The following is a 19,566-nucleotide window of genomic DNA, read 5'->3' on the forward strand; positions in this document are numbered from 1 at the left end:
CACATTGTTCAATTTAAATTGACTTTTCAGACCGCAACCCGAAACGACGATGGAAACCCGTTGTGACTGTTTCTCTTCTCGAGAGACGTTTCCCGTCCATGTCAGACAAAGTGAGTCTACTGGACCTTCAATACCCAATTCCGAGGCTATCCTAGCTTCTAGCAAGGTCGATGATGACCCATCATCAAGAAAGGCGTACGTGTGGACCTTCTTCCCATTGCTTTCTATTACTATTGGCAGATATCGAAAGAGCGTACAAGGTAGAACCAGATGATGGTTCTGATGGGACACGTTAGCTTGTCCTGCTGTACCAGTTTGGACATTCGACGGCGACTGCGAGTGCAGAAGTGCATGGTGACGCAGACGACATCCCTCTATTTCGCATACTTTACCCGATCGGCATGGCCACTTTCGGTGTGGGACAAGGCAGATCCGACACAAACCCTTTTGGCGCATTGCCTTCCAGCGAGCATCGATGTCCAATGCCTTGAACTGACTGCAGCTTGCTATTTCATGGGACGCATTTGCACAGAACACGCAAGTTTTCTTCGCGAACTCTTCTCTTCTCTCCTTCGTGGTGGCATCCCTCGGAACTTGTGGCAATTCAGAATGCACGAACAGTTTTGACTTGTTGCGCGAACTCTTTTCTGTCTTCGATGATACTGGCGTAGATAAGTCTGGAAGCGTAACGTCGGAAGCGGTGCTAACCAAAACAGACATAAATGAGCTGAATGTCGCCAAGTTGACATCTGGCCTGTTTTGTTTGAAACTTGACCATTGCATTTTCCAGAAGGCGGGCAGTTTCTCCACCAGTTCGTGGAGAAGCATGGGATTGCTCAAGTGCTCTGTTAACTTTGCAATCGTCATGTGGTCCACTAGGTTCTGGACCGCTAAACCGAAGTCGATAATGGTCCTCAGATTCTCAGTTTTAGGCGCCGGCACATCTCGAAGTTTCCGTAGCAGCGAGTGAATGAGGATCTCCGGTCTTCCGTATAGTCGTTCCAGCGTGTCCATTACCTGCGGTACGGATTCCGGTAGTAGAAGGCGACTTTTCACTGCTACTAGAGCGGGACCATCTAAACTGCGCTGCAGCCTTGCCAAGTTCTCCGCGTGGGAGTATCCACATGCTTGGGTTGTGTTGTAGAAAGCGCTCCTAAACATAGGCCACCCCTCTGGATCTCCGTTGAATTTGGGTAGTTCACGGAGCATAACCTGCCGTGCCGCTATCTGAACCGCTGACGGCCCTACACTCACCTGTTGGGCGTAATGGTTCGGCATTCCATACCTATTTACTTGCGATACTGGTGGGCAAGATTGATTCCAGTTGTTCCATTGTGCACCATCGAAGCCGCCCACTGTAGACCCAGGTGCAAACATATGTCCCGTTGGCGCTTCCGGTCCACTTGCTGAACCAACTGAGGCGTGAGCTGGGTATCGTTGACCTGCTCCGATATTCGATGGATTTGCCATTGTCGGTTGTGATGAACAAAATCTAGGCATCGAATTATAACTAGTTGTCCACGTTGACTGCACGTTTGTTGCGGGATTGGCCACATAGGAAATCTGCGGATTGAACGAGACTGTAGGGGCTCTTGGTACTTCCATTCCCAATGACGCACGCAATCCGAACATTTCCTGCGACAAACTGGACGGGGGAATCATACTTTGGTTGATCGATGCCAGCGTTTCTGGAACAAATCCGGATGCAGACGCTTCAATCGGGATCAAAACTGAGTTCCTGTAAGCTTGCGGCGTGGACGTAGATGTCGGTACAGCATTTCCTCTAGTTTGGATGACACTGTCCTGTCCGGTTAGGAAAACTTGGTTTTGCATCGACGAGGAAGGCCCCATTTGCTGCTGTTCTCGTTCAGCAATCGTCGCTGGCGGTGGTGATGCAGATGGTGCTCCAATTCCGGGTCCCTCGTTCAACCATTTCTCAACGTTCTGCTCATTTCCGACATGTTCGTGGTCCTCCGGCTCGAAAGACTTTTCATCCATCAAAAGTTCGTACTTCTGGCGAATAAAATCGGCTTCTTCCTGTGCTCGCTTCCTACGAGCAGCTTCTTCCTCCTCTGCGGCTTTCACTCTGGCTGCTTCTTCTTCTGCAGCCCGTTTCTTCCGTGCCGCTTCATCTTCCTCTAACTGTTTCAGCCGCAGTTGACGCTGCTCCTCCAGCATCTGCAGCTTCAGTTGAACGCGGTGGGATGCTTTACTGCTTACTGAACTTGCCCTTGAAGATGCCGACCTTTGGGTGTCGTTTTCTAGGATTTTCTCCTTGCACTGATCGCACTTCCAACTGCGGTTTTCGACTGAAGCAGTTACTCCGGCACATCCGAAATGCACCCACGCATCACATAGATCGCAACCTACCATATTTTCCGCCGAGTCCGATTTACTACATCTGGTGCAGTTTCGATCGCCATTCGGATTAGCCTCAGAATCCATCGTCCGTCTCAGATGTCACAATCCAACAGTTGAATTCTTAAAGAATGTTCTGACGAGAAGTTCCGGATGAAAATGACACCTCTTTGAAGCAACTACGTTACTGGTAGTAGCAGCTTTAAGCTGAAATTTATTTAATGCAGGCATTGTTAGAGCTCAATTTAGGTTAGTTAATCTCAATAACTTACAATTCAGTGTAAATTCACGGACTGACCGGAACTTTCGTGTCTAACTGTTATTACGGGCCTTACTGGGAAAACGGATCTGAGCTGTATACAAAAGATTAGTTTTAACTAGAATTCAATGCTAATCTTCACCGATAAATTTCAGGCTAAACTTACAACTATAATCGGAACGAGCAACGACTGACTGCTGACTCGACGAACTCACTTTGATTAGGTTTATACTGAACTGAAACAAATAAAGTTAGAAATTCTCTGCACGTATTCAATTAAATAAACTCCTACAATTTCACACTGACGGACTGATTTTCCGCCACAGCAAATAGTCTAACTGAACTTAAAAACTCCTTCTAATTCTCTTGTTGAGTACAACGATTATTCACTGATCAGTACTTTCAGCATAAACACGTTTGCTCAGTTATGCTCCACATGACGTTTCTCCTTCTGTCGCACACGATCATTGTTCGTACGGACGTCAGATTGGCAGTTCAAGGAACCTTCGGGACTCACGTTCACGGTCGTCGGTGGGAGCGCAGGGGTTCCCACAACAGTAGGGATAGGAGTTGCTGGGCATAGGCTAGTGGATCACAATGGGATCTGAATTGCGCAGCATACCCAACCTTTACCGTGCCAGATCATAATCAACGTATTACCTACCATATTTTCCATTCACGCTATATTTGAAGCATAATTTCATTCAAAGTATTTGTTTATGAAAAAATATTTCCTGGGATCGTTTTTTGGATCTACAATACCCCAATTCATGTGGCCTAACATAATTAATACCGAAACCTGGATTATTTTTGGAATTATTAGCAGTTTTCCCGCACAGCATTTGGAAATTAGCAGTCATAAGGCGTACTTCTCCTTGTAAACCTAAAATTAAACAGAAACACACTGTAAACCATATGTATTATAAAACTATAGATGTAATTCTATGATCACAAAAAAATAAACAAAGTAGATTCAGTTTAGCTCAAAAATATCTTAAGAAATTTTACATCATTAAAACACATCCAACGAATTTCGTCAGCAAACGTCCATACAGCTTTCAAGCCACGATTATTTATATTGTTCTGCGTCAAATCATTGGTTTCTTGAACACCAATACTATTCGTATAGTATCCTTCCCGTATGCGCATTAGCTGAACTAAAGTTTATGCGAAAACAATTTTTTTGACCTTAAGTATGTGTGTAAGCCTTTGATTTTCCATAAAACCCTTCATAGGTTTACCATTGCTATATTGGAAATTTTAAAACACCCATGGAATATTTTACATCCCTTAATTAACAATCATAAGACTTTAAACGATTCTATACTACGTAATTGGTGGATTTGGCAATTTTAGATTCCTACACAAATCTTGAATCTGACGATAATTGCTTTTTGTTCAATTTGTTCAGAAAAAAAACTGACACTATTTATGAATTCCAATCAATAGTTCATGTAAAAAAATAAAAACAGCATTTTTTTATTTTTCCTACAAACTACGATAGATAGGCTTCAATTGCTTCTAACAACACTTTTTTCCAAGAGAAACCGTTTTTGATCCGCAGCCGGTTGGAAGTGTACCGATTCTAAAGTGCGCAGGCTTTAGTGGATAACAATTTTCAAACCCAGGATGACAAGGTTTTATAATTGTCGTTGGTTCATCAGTCAATCCTGTAATCGTATTTTTTCTGGCAGGTTGCTTTTAATTCGCAGTGCTAATTGCTTTTAGTTTTGTCTAGACATTTCTAATCCTAAGGGGCGTTGAATCGGGTTTTAATATAAGACGACTACACTTTGATGTTCATGTTGGGGAATGGTCTACACCTGAGAGAAGAGACAGTGACAGCCACAATGTTTAAATGCCTTCTTCATTTCTTTTTACAACTTTGTGCCCTTCACAATGGTTTGAAAATATACGATTTGTCAAAAATTAATTGCATATTACGTTCTTTACGACAGAGCACGGAAAATAAATGGATTCGTTGCTCTCGAAAATTCGGATTTATCGATAACCACGATGATCAGATCGGTGCAACCAAATATTATCTCGATAGATAATGAATTTCTGAGATAAATAAGCTAAACATTTTTGAAATCGGTGGAAAATTGACGGAGATATGATCATTTCAGTTTCGTGGGTACCCGGGTACTCCGCCGGCATTCCACGTAATAAAAAAAATCAAAAGATATATATTTACGAGTTCTTAGATCTAGCAGAGCTAAATAACGCCAGAGCACTATACATGTTAATATTACTTGGCACAATATTTTCAAGTTAAACTTGTAACAAGGGTTATTTGAAGTTCATATAAAAACAGAACACCGTTGCACAATGGTCCACGAAACAGATTTACGAGGAAAGATGCATTCAGCGCCTTCAAATGATTTTCTAGATTAATATGGTCTTCTACAAAGTTGTTCATAAAAATAAGGCCCTCTTTTCAATATACATGAAAATTAGGGTGGTCCATATTTTCAAAGAAATTTTAACCAAACTTTTTTATTTGCAAGAAAAACTAAATACATTCTTCGGAATAGTAAATCTATCAATTTTGAGCAAGTTTGCTGAAGACACTTTTTATGTAACTTTAAAATTGACCGATCTAGAGGTATTTTTCTGAATAAGCCTAGGGTGGTTCAAGAAATACCGGTTTTCTGGCGTTACCTTTTTCAGTTTCGATTTTTCATCAAAGTCGCCTAACAAACAGCATTTGAAGACGCGTCCTTTCGTGCGCTAAGATGATCGTTATCTCTTTTGGTTCAAAAGTTACAGGCGTTTTTCTTAAGAAATCAAAGTTTTTTTAAAATGGTGTTTTGATGGGTTGGGGCAAACATAAAAAATATCTTTTGCCCGCATTCAAAATAAGAAATGTTGTTATGAAACATATCAAAAAAATAGAGGGGTGTTATTTTTGTAACTCTAGTAAAAAATACTTGAAAAGTGCCTATTTTTTCTATAAAATCATCAATATCTTTTGAACGGAATGACGTATCAACATTCTCAGCACACGAAAATGTGCGTTTCTCAAAGTTCTAAAAATGGTTCTTAGACAACTTCGATGAGAAATTGGAAACAAAAAGAGAAAGCGTATGAAATGAAAGGCTCTGATTATCCTTTTAGCTCTAAATATAGGAAACGTAAAATAAAGGTTACGTTACGACAAAACGAGTACATAATCATAAAACACACATTTTTCAAGAAAAGGTAAACAAAGAGTCAAAGTCGGTGGTGATCAACATTAAAGAATGGTTCACACTTGGACATCATGAAATTTAATAAATTTGGGCATTTTTCTAAAAATTTCTAATGAATGTTTTTTCGAGAGATAGATTGACAACGTTACTCTTTTTCACGGTCCCCCGGAGATATCAAACTAAAACAATGATTGTACCTTGAAGACATATGACACACGGTGTGTTGAAACAGGATTATTATCGCACTTTCATGAACCTAAAATATTTTTTCGTTATAAATTAGCCCTAGCTGTATATATTAAGATTCTGGAGGTTAAAAAATCTTTCATCGGGGAAAATTAAAATAAATTCGATTTAAGTATTTTACCACTTTTCCCATATGATACGATATTTCGCAAATCTGATGAACCTTAACTCCACTAGAAAAAGTCCCTTTTCTAATAATAAATTTGAAACCATTTGGAGAGAAACGAATTTAAAAGTCTATACAACGAGTTGAAATTTGTTTGGCGTTCGTTTCATGTGTCCAGCCCACTACAGTCTGCCGAAAGTCATAAATCATAAAAGTCTACATTCGTTCCATTTGTCTGGCACATAGATATTTATAATGGAGGTAAACAAATACTTCCCATTAGTGCGACTACATTTGTGCTACATTTGCGGAAACACCATACACCTGTGGCTCATACCATTTGCGGCACATGCCCTTCATGTGCTAATTTGCTTGAAATGGCGGGTATTAGTTGCACATACTTTGCATGTCAAACCACATCCACATGGATATTTGCCAAAAAGTATGAGTCGACTATACTGAACGTGCGTGACTTATTTGTAAAAGTTCCGCCTCTGATCTGTTGAGGACTTTTGTTCATACAAAATCTTAAAAGTTTCAAAGACTTATAAAATGATGCCTTTAGGTTTCAGTGGGCTGTTGAGTCTCAAATAACAAAAAGTTGAAACAAAATACATAAGATTGGCGTTGTCATATTATGTTAATGCATTCAAAAAAGATTATTCAACATTTGGTTTAAAATAAGGTACAGCGGGGCAAGTTGAAACAGCGGGTTAACGTGATTTTATCTAGTCATAAAAAGCAATTTCAATGTCATAACATGTTTTTTTATCAAACAATCAAACAACAATTACACAAATTGTATTGATTTTTTTTTCAAAACGTCATAAGAATTTTTTTTATTAAGAATTAACCTTACCGAATGCAACGCATGCTCAATATATGTCCATGACATTTTATAGTATAAGCCTAAAATATATTGGAAACATATCAATTTGCAAGTAATCTGATACATTTCAATAATAGTAGTTCGACCCGAATGATAATTTTTGATCGAAGGGTCGTTAATAAATAAACAAACGAACAATAATAGTAGTCTCGTGCAGTGATTTTTTCTATGTTCGTCTGGGTTATCTGTAGCTTTATTTGATAGGACACTTTGATCTTGATAAAAACATCATGCATTTTAACCTTAAAAGGGATACCTGGGGTCCATTGGACCCCAGGCACCTATCAGAGCTCGTCTTTGATGGAACACACTCAGCGAGGTGACGAAACTGAGGCCATGAAGGTATTCCTTTTAGGGTTAATGGTTTCAACACAGACAAACAGACGTAACACTCTGATAATTCACATCGTACACCGATTTAACGGTCTTTTTCAAAATTTGATAGTTGGCCAACTGCCCAACCGTGGCGCTCGCATCGTTTTTGTTCGAGTTTGACGTTTGCTCACTACCGCCACCTAGTTGGTGGTCGGCCAAACATAAGCCTTTTAGCATTGGGCGAATATGTTTTCGTGACTATGATTTGAATCGAAAAATGTTCGAAGTGTTACGTCTGTTTGTCTGTGGTTTCAATGTTATGACTGCATTATTTAAAATTTCTTTTTACCAAGTAAAATTCCTTCTTTTTTGCAAAGTGAGTTTGACAACAGATTCAGTATGGAGAGAAATGTCACTTGTCCTTGCAGAGCGTGATAAAAACGAAATAGAAAGCAAAAGTGATTAAGACGGCTAGTAATAAAACTGAAAAAACCACTGCACTTACAAAGTGGAAACTATCCATTAGAGTTGATTTGAAAAGGCATCCGTACACTCGATACCTTCCAACCATATTCTATGTGTTATAACTATTTAGCAATCAAAATTTATTCAATGCTTCTGAAATTAAGAATAAAATAACTAATAAAAACTTAAAAAGTTGTATTGCAAGCTCAAATTGTGTCAATCTTACCTCATTTTGCACACCACTGTTTGTTGTTTATTATGACATTTCCAGAACATTGATGTCATCTTAATCTAGATCTACATTTTCAATTTTTATTTATCTGTTAATTTAGTTGAACTTGTTCTCAGCATAAACATGTGAACATATGAACATATCTAGCATGAACATATCTTAAACTAAGTTAAAAGAAAATAGAGTTAAGTACTGTTCCTTTTAATTCCACTAAGAATTTGCATTCTTTGACTGATACGTATTTCGACCTCAACTGTTAGGTCATCTTCAGTGCCACGTACTTAATCCGATATTCTTTTTACGTACATGTACTCTGCTAACACCAGGTTCACCATCATCATATCTAAAACTGTTTCAATCAAACATCGATTGGTTTCACAATAAAAAAAAATGATTACATATGCTTACTCTGAAGTACGTGTATCAAGGGCGTGTTTATTAACCTCGGATTAACCGGTAAACCAGGCTTATCCATATAGTTAAACCTGGTTTAACGCCTAATCCAGGGTGAAGAAATCGGCCCTATGTGTCCAACATGCGAACAAAAGTATTAATAGGAAAAAATTTTCACTTGTTAGAAAACATCGAGCCTTGCAAAATTCAGAGCATAATATACATAAAAGTTCTCACTATATTCAAAGAGCTATCAGTATTTCTGCTAAACAAGCTCAAAACAACTTATTTTCTGTTAACTGGAAAATGTTAAAAAAATACGCATGATAAGGTCACCATATTTGTTTAATTATTTCGCAATCGAAGCATCTTTCGTGTCCGTGTGATCGTCGTTTAGGTGTATCGTTACATGGTTTGGCATGCAAAGTATGTGCAACTAATACCCGTCATTTCAGACAAATTAGCATATGAAAAGTATGTGCTGCAAATGGTACGAGTCACAGGTGTATGATGCTTCCTTCCAATGTATGAGTCGCATTAGTGCGAAGTATTTGTTTACCTCCATGACAAATATCTGTGCACCAGACAAATGGAAGGAATGTTGACTTTTATGATTTATAATTTTCGGAAGACTGTAGTGGGCTGGACACATGAAACGAACGCCAAACAATTTTAAACTCGTTGTAAAGATTTTTGCATTCGTTTCTCTCCAAATGGTTTCAAATTTATTATTAGAAAGGGCATTTTTTCTAGCGGATTTCAGGTTCTTCAGATTTGCGTAATACCATATTATATGAGAAAAGTGGTAAACTACTAAAACCGAATTTATTTTAATTTTCCCCGATGAAAGATTTTTTAACCTCCAGAATCTTAATATATACAGCTAAGGCTAACTTATAACGAAAAAATATTTTAGGTTCATGAAAGTGCGATAATAATCCTGTTTCAACACACCGTGTGACATAGCACAAAAAGAAATAGCTAGTTATGTTGTAACAATTCCAAAAAGGCAATATGCCGCGGTAACAATGGCTACATGATGCAAAGGCATTCACAACTCCATTATACAAAAATCCGATACCACCCAGCTCGTCATCAACGAACGATAAATATCTATGATCGATAGCGTATTGCAACGCGGCGTGCGACAAACAATGACTGCAGGGAGGGCGACAAGCCAGAGGAAGCGTAAACATTTTGTCGTCATGTCGGTACAACATTGAAACATTTGAAGTTAATTTTCCCATGTACAAACAGAAACAGTTATTCTTTGTGATGGTTTTTGCTGGAAAAGGGCAGTTCATTGGCAATGCTGAAACATATTCCAAAACCGAACGGTGCGGTAGTCTATGAAAAAGGTTAATCACAATGTATTTATGATTCCTAATCACGAAGCACTCATTGTGTGTTACAATGTACTTTTACTGTGAATTCTATGTAGAGCTTGAGATTTTCGTTTTAATACAAAATAAGTGTTCACTACCTTGCACAACTAAAATTGATGTTTTTTTGTGTTAAACGATTTCATCTGAAAAAAAAAAAACACAAACAAAATCGTGTGGTGCATCCATAATCTGAAACATTGTTGATGACCCCGAAGCAATCCGGTACCAGTCGCTGAAAAGTACTGCACCAGTGGAATTCAGCCAACAAATTAGAAATCATCCACATACTACACAACATACGCATTGACAATAAATCATAAAAAGAAGTGTGAAAAGATCATATGGAGCGACGATGATATGGAGTGCGCCCACTTCCACTAGCAACCTTTGTTGGAGATCATAAAACTAGCGGCGTCATTAACACCCACTCGATTTGGAAATTTATTAATGCATTCTTATGCTTGTTTTAACGCGGATATCCGAATTTAGCCACTTCGTATTTAACCACTGTCTGCATATTCTTTCACTACATTAACATAGAAACCAAGAAGGATAAGCGGATGGTGCGTGTAATGGGTAGTGCAATGTATTAGATGCAGTTTGATCCATACAAGGCCGAAGAACTATTCGAATAATCAAACAATTGCATATTAGAACTCTTTGCAGCTGAATGAACAGTCAGTTGACATGCTCGCTATTCTTTATTCAGCATAACTACGACATTAAAATTTAAGGAATGGTAAAAGAACAATAATGATATAAGGTTTTGTTCGTCTTCAGTTTGCTCGGCTTCATATACTTTGTGCCGTTAACATTCGTCACAATCAGCACGAAAGAAGGTTAATGTTCGCACAAATGGTTTCTGTCAAAACCCATGAAAAACATTGGTGGAAGGAAAACGTTGATCCATAAATACGGCTAAATACCTTTCTCTTTTTAGTAGATCTCACCGCGGTGGTGATAGTTGTTTGCAGTTGATTGGTCATTAGGGTGCACGTTTTGCAAGAAAAAAGTATCGTTTTCGATGAGAATCAGTCCGCTCTTTATTGTTTTCGGTTAATTGGTGAAACGCGTTATGCAGTCATTAGTTTGCGAAAAATGGTATGGCTCGCCATCAATTAGAAAGGCGTTAAATCATATTTTGAGCTTGTAGATCTAATCATTTCAAATTTCAAGAGGTCCATTTATTTCCTAACTAGAGTTTTTCCTTAGAAAGGCATTTTTGATTTCAAATGACATGAAACCATATCATATACTGATTTATCGACCGTATTTTATTAATAACTTGATGATTTTGTGGATATATCGGTCTATTTCTACTCATAGTATAAGGGAGTAGAGATCAGTCTTGCCAGTCTTGGTAAGGTGGTATGAACTACCAACCAAGCCGGTCTGTTTAAAAGCACAGGTCGCACGGCAGAAGTTTCACGCATTCGATGTATTCGTTCAATACATGGCCTACTTGCCTAATTTCACTTTCTATAAAATTTTCACACTTGTTCGCTACCTAGCGAATTCTATCATATCTATCATTTTATTATCCACTTTGATCTCTACTCCCTTATACTATGAGTAGAAAGAGACCGATATAACCACAAAATCATCAAGTTACCAATACTTAACTTATATCAAATTAGCAAATTACCCGTTGTTGTTATAACACTTACCTTTTGAATTTGTTGCGGCATCGGCGATTTTCTGAAACGCTTCCAAATACACCGCCAATGCCTGTATTGCAGCCCTGAAAAGGATAATAAAACATTATTTTGAAAACTTCAGATTGACGTATAAATATTATTAGTAGGGATTGAGTGCTAGTAATGTACCCTATGCCCATAGTGGACCCCCTACAGAAAAACCCAAATATAAATGCCCAAATCAAATGATTCCAGGCAACCTCCACCGGAGAAACATCAATTACATTGTTACACAGCAGTTCATTCATTTCATTTTCATTTATTTATTTTTTTTTTTTTTTTTTTTCATAGTGATTACGGCGGTAGCACACTGTGCTTATGTTCTAACACCGCACCCTTTCCCTACGTTTGCTTCTATGAGCCTCTATTTTTGTTTCAACACACAGAAGTACGTAGGCATATCGTGGCCCAAGTCGACACTGTTTTGGCCTGCGTTGAACAAAAATAGTTATAATAAAAGTTTCCCTTTTTTTCTTTTTGTCAATTGGTTTTTTGTAGTATGGTCCATGTATTTAGTTAGGTTCTTGTCAATTTGTCAGTTATTCGAAGCAGATTCCCAAGGTAATAGTCAATTAAGTCATTCTGATCTGTTCTATCATACCAGTTTTAGTCATTGCTTTATTGAAGTATAGTTTTATTGGAAATATGCTGAATGTCGTTATTAAAAAGAGACGTATGGAACTGTGTCCTGGTAGTTGTTGCGTCATGCACATACGTCATGTCTTAATAATGCCTAGGAGATTAACAAAAACACGTGTGTTCGGTCAGTAGAAAGTCAAGGAAAATAGGTTTCTTTATTGTCAGTTGTTATGTAAGCCTCGCTTGAAGCACTTCCCGTGAGAACCCTGTCATCTGTACACCAACTAATCCGTATCTTCGTACTCAGCTAAATACCGTACTGTCAACCGTCGAAAAGCCTACGGGTAAATATTTTAAAAAATGAATAATAATGCTGTCTAGCGCATTGCTTTCTATTGGCCACTATTTTAGTCTAGTCCCAACTGCAAGCTATTTTCCAATCTTAGCATCAATTGTCATCTAGATACTTCTAGATAGATTCATCGAATCAGTCGAACCCGTATGTTAAAATATAGTCGATTCTTTGTCAAATTGTTTTCTTGATTTCTACTTCTCTGTGTTCATCTCTTGTGTCCTTAAATTGTCATCGGTGAAAAACCCACAGAAACATGAAACTGAACTCCTGATATTTTTCTGTTGGTGTCATAACACTATCTAAGAGAAGAACAAAAATACGCAAAGTTGATCAGTTGATTGTAATAAAACAAAAATTGCTTGTCAACTATTATGTATTCATCCCCCTACAAATACTATTTAAAATATTCAAATTCGTTCTATCCTATCGGTCCTACCTCGATAAACCATGTCATTTTCTCATGCGTGGCCTAGAAATGTCAACCTAGTCATACAAAAGTAACGTTGTTCAGTTAATAAAAAGCAGTCAGCTTTTGTCCAAAATGTCACGTCGAACGCATTGATGTCAACAATGCGTTTAAATGTTCGCACGTTAGCTTCGAATCTATCAGCACAATTAAGTGCTGCAAATCTCCTTCCCACTATCAATTCGTCGGTTGATTTTAATTGCATTATTTAAAGAAAATATGACCAACTAACATGGTAAAAAATCGAAAAAGCGACTACGGCATTAATGAATTACTAATCAAAATCAACCGAGAAACGTGGGAAATAGAGCCCAAACAACATTTTAAAGTCAGCTGGCTGTTAAAGGTTCCAAAACCTGTCACAAATCCTATAATACTTTTATTAGGATTTGTAACGATCATCAAAACCTTCTCAAATCCAACCGACTTGAAACTGTTGCTTGGGAATAGACTCTACTGAGCCCTGGCGGTTCCTCCGTGTTTATCGAGCATGTCTGATGCATATGATCAGCCATACTCCATCTGCAGCAGCCGGTTCGTGATGAACCGTTGGAGGCGCATTAAAGTGTTAAAAAGGTGATATGTTTCACTAAAGAACACTACATTACAATAATCAAAATGAAACTCCTTCACTTTAATACCGTCAACCCCTGCGAACTTGGCCAGGGATTTCATTTTCATTTATTTAGTTCAACATAAAATTCATGATAACACCGAATCAACAATTTGCCGCCATAATACTCGATTTGCTGCTGCAGCTCTCCAACATCGGTCACACCCAACGCTCGCCAGATCACGCTCCACCTGGTCCGCCCATCGTGCTTTCTGCGCTCCACGCCTTCTTGTACCAACCGGATGGTAAGCAAACACCAACTTTGCAGGGTTGTTGCCCGGTATTCTCGCAACATGCCCTGCCCATCGTATCCGTCCAGCTTTAGCCACTTTCAGGATGTTGAGTTCGCCGTAGAGTGCAGCGAGCTCGTGGTTCATCCTTCTCCGCCACACACCGTTCTCCAGCACGCCGCCGAAGATCGTCCTTAGCACGCGTCGCTCGAAAACTCCGAGTGCTTGTAAGTCCTTTTCGAGCATCGTCCATGTCTTGTGTCCGTAGAGGACCACCGGTCTTATTAGCGTCTTGTACATGGTACAATACATTTGGTGCGGGGGTGCATCTTTTTTGACCGCAGCTTCTTCTGAAGCCCGTAGTACTTCTACCACTGATGATGCGCCTTCGTATTTTACGACTCACGTTATTATCAGCCGTTAGCAAGCAACCGATGTAGACGAATTCTTCTACCACCTCGAAAGTATCCCCGTCTATCGTAACATTGCTGTCAAGGCTTGCCCTGTCTCGCTCAGTCCCACCTACCAGCATGTACTTTGTCTTAGCCGCATTCACCACCAGTCCGACCTTTGCTGCTTCACGTTTCAGGCGGGTGTACAGTTCTGCCACCGTTTCAAATCATCCGCAAAACAGACAAATTGGCCGGATTTCGTGAAGATCGTACCCCAGCTCTTCGCATAACATGGCGATGTTGAATAGTAGGCAGGAAAGTCCATCACCTTGTCGTAGTCCCCGTCGAAATTCGAATGCACTGGATAGTTCACTCGAAATCCTTATGCTGTTCTGCACACCGTCCATCGTTACTCTGGTCTGGTAAGCTTCCCGGGAAAGCTGTTCTCGTCCATGTTTTCCATAGCTCTGTGCGGTCGATACTGTCGTATGCCGCCTTGAAGTCGATGAACAGGTGCTGCGTTGGGACCTGCTATTCACGGCATTTCTGGAGGATTTGCCGTACGGTGAAGATCTGGTCCGTTGTCGACCGGCCGTCGATGAAACCGGTTTGGTAACTTCCCACGAACTCATTTACTTTGGGCGAAAGACGACGGAAGATGATCTGGGATGGCACTTTGTAGGCGGCATTTAAAATGGTGATCGCTCGAAAGTTCTCACACATTAACTTGTCGCCTTTCTTGTGGATGGGACAGATTATCCCTTCCTTCCACTCCTCCGGTAGCTGTTCGGTTTCGCAGATCTTGACTACTAAGTGGTGCAGACAGGTGGCCAACTTTTCCGGGTCCAGCTTGATGAGTTCTGCTGCGATGCCATCCTTACCAACCGCTTTGTTGTTTTTGAGCTGGTGGATGGCATCCTTAACTTCCCTCAGCGTGGGAGTTGGTTCGTTCCCGTCCTCTGCTGCGCCAATATAGTCATATCCGCTGCCTTGATCCCCCGTGCCTACATTCTCTTCGTCATTCAGGTGTTCGTCGAAGTGCTGCTTCCACCTTTCGATCACCTCACGTTTGTCTGTCAGGGGGCTCTCGTCCTTATCCCTGCAGATTTTGGCTTGCGGCACGTAGCCTTTGCGGGATGCGTTGAGCTTCTGGTAGAACTTACGTGTTTCTTGTGAACGGCACAGCAGTTCCATTTCCTCGCACTCCGCTTCTACCAGGCGGCGCTTTTTCTCCCGGAAGTGACGGGTCTGCTGCTTCCGATTCTGTCTGTATCGCTTCACATTCTGACGGGTTCCATGCTGCAGCATTACCGCCCACGCTGCGTCTTTCTCCTCCAGAATTTGAATGAGTATTTCTTTGCCAAGAAAGCGTTTCCGAAAAAAGTGCTTGAACAAAAGTTATAGCAAATCGGCCAAATTTTTCGAAATCAACGGGAACATTTTTAGTTGTCAATCAATACTATTTCGATTGTTTATCAATAGTTCTACTATTGAAACAAGAAGTTGGCAGTTTGGTTTACCTAATGAAATCACAATCATATTCAAAAAACTATTGCATCATATTCATCTATTTCCGTTTGTCTCGAGTTCGTCGAAAATCGATGGTGCTCTAGAGCAACCATTGGAAAAAGGGTTAACTATCATCAGGTAGTGATCAGAGTCGATATAAGCGCCACGATAGGTCCTGACGTCGATAATGTCGGAGAAGTGCCGTCCATCAATCAGAACGTGGTCGATTTGCGATTCCGTTTGTTGTGGTGATCTTCAGGTGTAACGATACGGGAGGCTGTGCTGGAAGAAGCTGCTACGAATGGCCATGTTCTTGGAGGCGGCGAAATCGATGAGGCGTAGGTAATTTTCGTTCGTCAGCTGGTGGGCACTGAACTTTCCAATCGTCGGTCTGAATTCCTCCTCCTGGCCTACCTGAGCGTTTAGGTCCCCTATAATGATCTTGACGTCGTGGTTTGGGCAGCGGTCGTACTCGCGTTCAAGCTGCGCGTAAAATGCGTCTTTGTTATGTCCACTATAGGCGCCAAGTAGGGTGGCCCACACTTATAAGAAAAACAAAAATTTCGAAAAATACCAAGTCTTACCTCCTAAATCAGTTGTTTTGGACTCCCAGAAGCTACGTTCAAAATTTGAACAAAATCGGTTGAGCCTAAGGGGGCGCTCAAAACGCTTGAAGTTTGTATGGGAAAAGTTGGCCAAATGTTAGTTTTCGAATTTCGCCGCTAGGTGGCGCTGTAAGCGTTCAATAAATAATTCCTTTGGCATTTTTGTAGGTGACTATATACCAAACAACTTTGTCGAAGACCGCAAAGTGATCCAACGTCTGTGAAAAAAGTTATACCCTAGGCAAAGTGAGGCAAAGAATTAAGATTTCATTATTGATATTATTCCTTTACATGTTCTGGAAAACTTTGTGGTCTTCGACAAAGTTGTTTGGCATATAGTTACCTACAATAATACCATAGGGTTTGATTATTGAACGCTTACAGCGCCACCTAGCGGCAAAATTCGACAACTTAAAATTTCTGCATACATTTGGCCAAGTTTTCCCATACAAACTTCAAGCGTTTTAAGCGCCCCCTTAGGCACAACCGATTTTGCTCAAATTTTGAACGTAGCCTCTGGGAGTCCAAAACAACTGATTAAGGAGGTAAGACTTGGTATTTTTCGAAATTTTTGTTTTTAATATAAGTGTGGGCCACCTTAGCGCCAAGATATTTGTAAATAAGCCTATAGTGTGCCATAAGCAATGTCGATGCAAACTTTCAAATGCGTGTTTTATTGGAATAATAATTATTTATTTTTTATTTATATATTTTATTTTTAATTAATTATTAATTAATGTTATATCTTTGCGATTTCCGCAATTGCTAAAAAGCCGCAGATGCATATTTCGATGGCTTGAGTATTCACTACTAGCACCCAAACCCTATCATATGAACGAATGATAACCATTATTATTTGGAAATACCTATCTTCAAAATATAGAAAATTTTTCAAAAATATGCTCTGAAGGCTAATCTTTTCTCTAGGCGGGAGTTTCGAAATAGAAAATGTTCGTAAACAACAAAACAAAGTATGATCATTCCCTCATTAGTATAAGAAGGTATATCAAAAGAACTTACCGTAAACAAGCGTGCAGTTTTGTAGCTTTCGCAATGAAGTCTTCCCACAAGGGGCTGGAATTCTGAAATAGGCGAAAAAAAACATAGTTAGACACGTGTGTAACAAATTATTCCAGTTCGAAATATAGCATGAAGTAATAACAAACTTTTCAACCTAACAAAATAGTCAACTTTGCATTGCCCATTTCCGGGATGCTTTCAAGTGCTACTATGGCGTAATTATCTTCATCCCTCGCATATCTGGGGTACGAACGTGAAGACAATCGTGACGATGTTCTCATTTTGCTGCTACATACCTACTTACAACTGTCTGCTAGAGATGAGAACACAAGAAGACAGACTTACAACAATAACAAACAGTCGCTCTTTTGATGGAACCGAAGGCTGCTGTATCGTTCCGCAGCAGTAGCAGAGCAACGTGAATGCATTTCTTTATGCAACTTTTATATTTTAATAAAGGCTCGTTTAAAATAGACAGTGTCGGTCGGCTGCGTTCTCATCGAAAACCCTCGACTCGTGGAGTACTTACGTCGTACCTCTGAGTGCCACCGGTTCAGCAGCGGTGGTGCATCGCGATGATGAGAATGAAATGCAAATACAAACACACATTGACTTTGGCTAATATAGTGCAGATTCTGTGTACCGATTACACATTGTGTGTAACAAGACGCAAATCTGAATATTTTCATCTCGTTGTCTACTCCCGGCCCAACCGACGCGACGGAGCAGACTCTTCCAGCAGTGATAAGATCGAATAAATTAGCTGTTTCATGTTATCGTTACTTGCTCGTCATAACTGTATAAGTACATGTTTTCTACCTCTTGAATCAGAATTTATTTTCCTTGCTCACTGTGGTCTTTGAAACGTGGTAAAGTTTGTACTAAATCAACCTAACAAAAAATAGTTTCTTTATAAAATGAAGTACGAATGCTATAAACAATCTCGCGCTCCCAAATTCTAAAACAAGCGATTACAGCACCGATTGATACCGTTCTGTTTGGTTTCATGCGTGCTAACTTCTAACAAAAAAAAAACAAAAATAAGGAAGAAAACAAACAGCGGTTCAATTCTATGTTTTAAGTAGGGTGAAAATGGGAGCTTCATGTTTAATAAGGGAACCAATACCCTGAATCTGCTGATTTTCAGTTTGTGAGTATAATTTCATATCTAGGGGTAGTAGGGGCAATATGGCCATACGGGGCAATATGAGCCACCCTGAATTTGGCCTTATTATCAAGTTTTGTTCTGTTCAAAGCCTTAGGATCTTTTATAGAGTGCTTCAATCATGTCTCACTGTAAAAACCGTACCAAAATTCGATTCTGAAATGCAAATATTAATGAAAATGCAATTTTTTGCTACGAACGCAAAAATGTTATAAGATTTAATACTCCAAAATAAGCTTTTAACAGATAACTCCCTACTGCCCAGGTAAATATTCCATTACAGTTTATACTCCTACTATTACTGAGCAGTTTGTGAACAAGTCTGCATTTTTTTCGAAACTGAAATTACAATAATACATGAATTTTCCGAAACTAGTCTCTACGGGGCAATATGGTCATACCTGCTCGGACCAACATGATCGGTTTTATTTTGTAACCTAACCTCAAAATTTTGCTGTCAAAACATGAACATTATCTGCAGAACCATGGATCATTACTGGTGTGAGGTTACAAGCGGCGATCGGAACGAAAAAATTGGTCACATAGCAGCCTGAACGCCCCCAAGACACAGGCGCCACTACAGATTACATCCCAATCTCAAACGTTGAATGAAACCGGATATTTGCGGTCTTCGCTTGGAACGATATCCTCTCTGGCAACGGCCAAGGAAGGTTATTTTAGGAACCGTCCATAAATGACGTAGCATTGGAGGGGGAGGGAAGAGTTCTTGATATTGTTACGAGCCATGCATTAGGTATGTGAAAACAAATTACAGATGGGGAAGGACTATAGAAAATTGACCAAAAATGGTACGTAATTTGTAAGTGCTCCCTTATTGTGTCTCCCTTCGTCAGTTCATCCTCAGAGTGTGAGGGATGGAACCAATGCCATCGATGCCATTCATGGATTCATGCCTGTGATGAAAAATATGTGCCTACGTTGATCCAAATGTTGCGTTTGTAAAATGCGATGAAATCTGCTTATGTTTCTTTATTATTTTGAAACGAAAACAATCAAACTTGTATAAAATACACTAAATTGTTGTTAAATAATCATATTGTTCTATTTCTCATTTGTTACGAAACATTGTCCA

The 19,566-nt window shown here is 39.5% G+C and overlaps 1 protein-coding gene across 1 annotated transcript in view; it reads right to left on the bottom strand.

The window, feature by feature from the left end:
• The window catches only part of LOC109411142 (uncharacterized protein DDB_G0283357), a gene marked incomplete at its 5' end in the record, with an annotated part of 86,464 nt that extends 69,088 nt beyond the window's left edge, over positions 1–17,376 (bottom strand). The window contains 2 exons of the mRNA XM_062848255.1: positions 11,510–11,583; positions 17,309–17,376. Of these exons, the coding sequence (XP_062704239.1) occupies positions 11,510–11,583; positions 17,309–17,376 (142 nt within the window). The remainder of the gene's footprint in view (positions 1–11,509; positions 11,584–17,308) is intronic.
• Between the last annotated feature and the right edge of the window lie 2,190 nt (positions 17,377–19,566).

Source organism: Aedes albopictus, chromosome 2 (assembly GCF_035046485.1).
Source record: "Aedes albopictus strain Foshan chromosome 2, AalbF5, whole genome shotgun sequence".
In the NCBI taxonomy this organism is placed as follows: domain Eukaryota; kingdom Metazoa; phylum Arthropoda; class Insecta; order Diptera; family Culicidae; genus Aedes; species Aedes albopictus.